The sequence below is a fragment of the Dermacentor andersoni genome, chromosome 6 (assembly GCF_023375885.2).
Source record: "Dermacentor andersoni chromosome 6, qqDerAnde1_hic_scaffold, whole genome shotgun sequence".
Classification (NCBI taxonomy): Eukaryota; Metazoa; Arthropoda; class Arachnida; order Ixodida; family Ixodidae; genus Dermacentor; species Dermacentor andersoni.
In genome coordinates this window covers 27,098,325-27,105,190 of record NC_092819.1, presented here as the reverse complement: position 1 = coordinate 27,105,190, position 6,866 = coordinate 27,098,325, and the positions used below count along the sequence as shown (strand labels likewise).

At 47.0% G+C, this 6,866-nt stretch overlaps 1 protein-coding gene across 1 annotated transcript in view; it reads left to right on the top strand.

Moving 5' to 3' along the window:
• Positions 1-4,372: 4,372 nt before the first annotated feature.
• Positions 4,373-6,866, top strand: part of LOC126521419 (carcinine transporter-like) — a 35,536-nt gene continuing 33,042 nt past the window's right edge. Inside the window, exon 1 of the mRNA XM_050170110.3 lies at positions 4,373-5,576. Coding sequence (XP_050026067.2) covers positions 5,175-5,576 — 402 coding nt within the window. The 5' untranslated portion in view covers positions 4,373-5,174. The remainder of the gene's footprint in view (positions 5,577-6,866) is intronic.

The following is a 6,866-nucleotide window of genomic DNA, read 5'->3' as shown; positions in this document are numbered from 1 at the left end:
AAAGTACAAACGCTCTGACCGCATACCTTAATCAAGCCATGTCTTGGAGTGACGCCTCGCCAAGTCTTACATCCGAGTTCCAATGCTGTTCCAACAGCTGTACCTTGCAAACCATCTCTTGCAGTTCGCTAAGTACTCACAGCGCTTACGCACTGCATGCTCGGCGATAAAAAAGGAGCACCGCTTCAGCAGCACCCGTTCCTTGCACGGTTCCCCAAACCCCCATTTCGCCTATGCAAGGTCCCCAAGCACTGCCTTGGCAAACGAGCATTAGCGATGAATGATCGATCAGGAGGGCGCAGGTTCGACCGGATCGTTTGCCGCTCAGGCAGCCGAGACGACAGAGGCACTCGAAAAGCGATCTTCCTCGGCGAACCTGACACACCCGCGTGCGCTGCTAGATGGAAAATTCTTCCGGTATGGCTTATTACGCGTGACGAGGGAGAGCCGATTTGTTTCTGTCACAAAATCTTAAAGAGAAATCCTATACTAGCGCGCTGCACGAGCAATAATTCTCGTCTTCGTCGATTTGTACCACCAGCTGCCTATTCTTTCTATCTCGCGCTGCAGCCTTTACGTCGAGTCACGAGCCAAATTAATAACGAAGATACATTACCACCGCTCCGGACGCAGTCACCGCGACGTTTCTTGCCGCTGCTTCGTCGTTCCCAACGAGGTCGAACTCTCCAACAAGCTTGGACCCCGAGGCAGAATTTGGTTGGTTGTACCGGCGTCGTGTTCTTCTGTCACATTGAACTTGACGCGAAACACTACGCACACGTGGTGCACGCAGCGCGACAGGCCGCGGATAAATCACTGCGGCCTTTTCCATTCCTTAAGCAGTGGCACCACCGGTCGGCAGCCGAACACATTAAATGGCCATAGCGTGAAGCCACGCCCTCTATCTTGTACAATTATTGCACGTACGCTAAAGTGCAGTGACGCGACCTCAGCTCGGGAGAAATTCGCACACCGTTGTGCACAAAGCTGATAAGAAGCCACTTGCTGTCAAGCTTTCTCGAGCAGTGCGGACGCAATGAACCACAATATTCCAGTGCAGCTAGTAAAAAAAAATGTGGTGACTTATTAAGCGAACTGTGGTGTTCCAGGTACTACGCTTAGAATTGTTCTTGTGAAACTTGTACTGCGCAGCCACGGTCAATCAGCAGTTGCCACTTGTTTTATTATTGGTGTATATTGTAAGGTCGTTGACTGTAAAGAAGTAGGGAAAACGCACGCGCATGGGACAAATTTCCGACGTGTGTTTTTGTACGCGATGTCATCGCATCAGCCCCTCCCTTCGCTGTATGCCTAACCTGTAATGACGGTTCACATTAACCGCACGGAATGTCTTTCGGCCTTTATTAATTTACAACGTAAGCAGTGTGCGTGGCGCGTCATGAAATTAATTTACAATGTACAGTTTGGCTGGTTCCTGCAGAGCCCCGACTTGGATCGCAACGATGCGGAGCCCGCTCTAACATCGGACACATAGAAAGCGTGCCCGAGCCGTATTATCAACCGCTCACCATTAGGAATTGGATGCTACGCAACACGTGATTCGTAATATGGGCTTGTCTCATTTGGCTGCGTATGTAGGTCTTTACTCGCCTCAGAACGCTAAAAGAGTACTCCCCCTATGCCGTTGTTGCAAGTACAGGTAAGAAAAGCTTCGCAACTGTCACAACCTCACTTAGAGATTTATTACAGTTACGGCCGTCGCTAAGGCAAGGAACTTACGAATCACAAAACCCATCCGTTCACTAGAGCTTTGAATTGAAACCATGAAAGAGTCCTTGAGAGTGCCAGTTGGAAATCGATGGTTATGCTCTAGACAAGATCTGTGCTTGTGGTGCCTTTGAAATCGAGGGTTTCACAAAAACTCGTCTAGTCGAGGATGATCATTGTAAAGAAAAGCGGACAACGACTGCAAAATAAAACTTTAAAAGAAAGAAGTGTCCAACAATTGCGATACTCTCTAATGCGAAATTTGAGCGCAACTCGATCGAGCGCAGCAAAATTCGCAATTTCACACCAACGTCATCGGTGCCGCTCCTCGAGCGTGAAAATAATAATGGAAAAAGACGTTTGGTTTCGTCTTCTTCTTTCTAACAAACATCATCTTTAAAGTCAACGAAATATGCAAATAGAGTTGTCTAGAATGACCCGTAATTCTAAATATAAGAGATCGTCTTCTCTTTCTCTCTCTCTGTCTACATCTGCATATTCGGGGTCATTCACTCTCACAACTGAACTGCATCATTTGACGTCCGGAAGCGAAACAGTGTTCTCTGAGCGACGACGTTGGGAAGGTTTGCAAAATAAATTGAGCAAGTGTGACTAACTCTAAAAGCTAACACTTAATTGCAAAGGTGTAGCCAAAGGGGGGGGGGGGGCTTATAGGACTTCAGCTTCCCCCCCCCCCGGCCTGAAAATTTTTCTTGCTATCATGCACCGCTGACCAAAACAACCCCGGGCGTCGGAAATCATTCTGGATTTTGTCTAGAATGTCTTTTTTACGCTCGAACAGACATTTCGGCGCGAGCGCTGCGAACTCGGGCTGGATTTCGTGGCCATGCCCATGCGCCTGGAGTTACATAACGCAAGGAGCACCATCCGAGCGCAAAGTTTCAAGGGCGTTTTGAGGGCGAGAGGGCTGGTCACGCCATCTTGGAAGGCCGTGGAATTTGCGGAGCGCATAAATTTCAATTCCGAAATTTTATGGATATAAAGTTCTCATAAACATTTGACGCAAAAGGTGCATTGACATTTCTAAAGCCGTTTATCGGGCCGTACAACGATACAAGCCAAATCAACACACTATCAGACAAGATGACAAAGTACGCAGCGAGCTCCTATGAGACAAAGCGGTGTGGCGGTTCATTTGTGCCGTCGTGTCACAGAAAAGAATATCAACATTTTTTTTTTCACCTGTGTCAAAACATTCATGTCAAGACACTAGGGACAACAAAGGTAACTATGTTCTTATTTTTTCTACTTTGACTTTTATTCGCGAGGACACATTGAGCCTACTCAACTTGTTCTCGCTACCAGCGGGCTGCCAGAGCCAGCCAGAGTGCATGCGTTTTTCCCGTTGGTGTGATCGGCCGTTCGCCGCGCGACAACTTCCGGTCATGGCTAGCGCGATTATGGGAAACGGGCCGACAGCCTCGTCAAAATGTTTCTCAAAACGGATGATTTGTGATCTGTGAATCTGTGATTGCGCAACATGTTTATTTGCCTTGTGTGACGCATTATATGCAGTGACTTTCGCTTAGAAATGTAGATTTATTGGAGACTTATACGTATATTTAAATATCTTGTAGCGAGATTTTGCGTATACATGCAGTGAACTTTGTTTCCAGTGGCAATTTTCGCCCCTTACCAAGCTGTGTCTTCGCATTTGTATATTCCACCCTACCTACGCATTTCTAGTGTATATTTTGCAGAAATCCTGCTTTTTATATGTGCTCTGTGTTGCGACTATAATTTCGGTGCAATTACTGACGATACACGACCGGTGACAGCTGCTCCTGCGCAATACATTGGAACGAAGGACACCGTCATCGAGATTTTTTCCTGGCCGTTCCATATGCACAAAAATGTAAACAAAGTTCTTAACTGACAAACTTTCATGAAGATATTGGTCCTAAACTCGTTAATTCGTTTTTCATATCAGCAGCATGCATTGCTTTGCTGGTTTCGAACTGATTTTGTTCTATAGTAGTAGTAGTATAAGTAGGGAAAATATCACACGAACTTTATAAAGTTGGCGTGATATTTTCCCTACTTATTCAACAGACAAAAACATCAGAGCAGTGATATCACTTATTTCTGGCACAAATGTAGGAACATACGAATATATTCTTTTACGAAAAAATACATATTCTACTTGTATCGACAGTGCGTAGCGTTCAAGAATTCGTTTGCAGTATGTTTGGCAATGGCAATGTAGTTATTATTCATGCATTTCAGACATCGACAAATCCTATAAGAAGGAGGCCGAGCTGCAACATGAGCCCTGCCCCTTCCCCCGGACGACATTTCCGCCTACGCCACGGACCAATTAGTATTCATGCATCTGTATTTTCAGCCTTCATTCCACTTTGCCGGGAAAATGAGCTTCATGCGAGGCCTACTACGGGTATTACAGGAAAAGTTACTCTGGTGGACAGCATGGTAAATTTAAGCTGCTATGAGCGCTTGAATACTGCTTCAGTGCATCCCCAAACAATGGGAGTGGATTTGAGTATGTGGAACTATTTGATGGATCGGAAGAACCTTCGGATATCCTGCTGTAAGTTATGATCGGATTTGGCCGACTTACATCGTCGCTTCTAGGCGTCGGGCAGTGCGTCGGGCAGTGCACGGGCAACCTTATTTACCATTTGGTCCGCACGATCGTTTCACAAACGCGGTTCGTATGACGACCCCTATAGCATTGTCCTGCCGTCGCTGACGCGTCGTATTTTCATCTCCCGGCGCCAAACGAACGGAGCAGGTGTTGGAGCAGATCCCTCCCTCTCGGCTATTCTCAGAGCTCATACAGTCCCTGCTCGCTCCTACAGCGGCTTTTAATCGCATTAATATTCCGAAATAGGCCTCCACGGTGATGGAGGGCCCACCGACTTGGCCGCGGACCAGCTTGCGTAGCACCACATCATCGTAGCGCTACTGCTGCCCATTCGGCCTAAGCAGGCGCTGTTATTTGAAGCTGCGTGTACTACGCGACCTGCATGGTGAGGGGAACTGTCGATGACGCCGTCGGCAGGAAATGCCAGAGGAACAAAATAAAGGATAACATAACGCCCGGCCGCGCGCCAGACGCACGACTCTTCCCCTTGACTCTCAGCTACGCCGCGCTTGCCGCAAGCATCGAGTACAAGGGTTTTTTTTTTTTTTGCCTCCTCTCTGTCAGCCTTCGTAGTCCTCGCTAGGCCGGCTGCAGCCAGCGATAGCAGCATCAGCAAGCGTGCGGAGCAACGCGGGAGGAACAGGGACTCTGTTAAGCTCGGCTCCACCGCCATGTTTCGATAAGTGCTGTCACCAAACCCAGCTCGTGCGTCCGTCGTCGCGTTACTTCTTGTTGTTCGCCGGAGAGAGGCACGCCCCTACGCGAGTTAAAAGAAGCGCTAGCGTCGCCGTGCGTCTCGGAGTCAAGAAAGAGCTCGAATATGGAGTTCGAAGACGTGATCGAAGAGCTCGGAGGCTTCGGCAAGTTCCAGAAGTTCCTTTTGTGGGGATTCCTACTGCCTTCGCAGATACTGTTTCCTTTCTTCTCGATGAACCTGATATTTCTGTTGTCCGAGCCCGACCATCAATGCGTGGTGCCGCAACTGGACGCCCTGGGCCTGAACGAATCTCGCGCCCTAGAGATTCGCAAGCTGCTCGTGAGCGACGACGAGTGTGCGGTGCTGCCGATGCGGGATTTCAACTCGACACGCTTGGCGACCGCAGAAGGGTTCGAGGCGACGTCGTGGAACGCGTCGTGGTTCGTGAACGATAGTGCGCCCAGGCAGCCCTGCGAGCTGTTTCGTTACGACGACCTGCACTACGAAGAGACCGTGCCCACCGAGGTAAAATTGTGATAATCTCAATCGCGAGATCGTAAAGTTCGTTTCACCAACCCGAAATGTCGGTCGTCTTCATCAGTTGGCCCTATTTGCTACCAGTATTATTCTGAGACACCTTTTCGCTTTGACGTGACAATACCCGGAGAAGGCGCCCGTGATTAAGTGATAGTCATAAATCCTCGTTTTCTCCTTTTTTTTTCTTTTTCGCTCTATAATTCCTCTCTTCTGCATCTACATATCCCTAACCATGCTTTAGTTGCGACATGTCAAAACACCCGTGTACCTATATTTATGTGCACGTTAAAGAACCCCTGGTGGTCCAAATTAGCCCGTAGTCGCCCACTACGGCGTGCCTCATAATCAAATCATCATTTGAGCACGCAAAAGCCTATAATTTAATGCATTTTAGTCACTATATCTTCGAGGTCCTTCTATATACAGGCTGTACAGTATCACGCGCAGAAATGTAGCATCCAGTTTAATCTGTAGCTTCACCGAGGATGCTTAATATAAACGTAATGCAAAAGCGTTTTTCGCTTTTGGGCACATACAGATAATTTAACCGGTTTCAAGCCAGTTCTAGCTATATTTATACAGTGCTTTGTTTTATTTATTCTCCAGATATATCCCTATTATATCAATATGCACCTTGGTGTTAAAGCTCTCTCACTGCCTGTAGCCTTCTCTGTCCACATAAAAGACATATATATGTATACTTCGTTGTCTATGGGTCACTGACACAAAACATGACATCCGTTTGCTCATGCCGGCTTTCTAGGGCTACAACGGCTGTAATTGCAGACGATGACCCTGCGCTCGGCGTCCCTATGTTTAACAGGCTCTTTGAGCAGCGCTGTCCTTCTTGAGCGTTAATTCTTAACGTAAATGATATGCCAGGAGACTGTCAAGCGCGTTCAAGTTTACAGTTGATAATTTGTGGCAACGTGATCAGAGTGCAATTTAAAAAAACCCTATGTGAGGCGACACACGATCCTCAACTGAAATGCCTAACACACTCTTTGGAAAATATTTGCGACTCAGTGTTTCCCATGGCGATGTTATCATATATGTTGCAAATGTGGAATTTTCGACTCAACCCGAAGTGATATATATTCTACAAATAGAGTTCTCAATTATCGAACCGAATACCGAATAGTTTTATTCTACCACTATAACCTGAAAAACAAACACCACAAGGTATCTGTAACAATTATCTTTATTTATTTTATTCAACACACGGAATGCTACATATAAGAGTTCGTTAACTTCTTAACGCCCCTGTCACACGGCGAA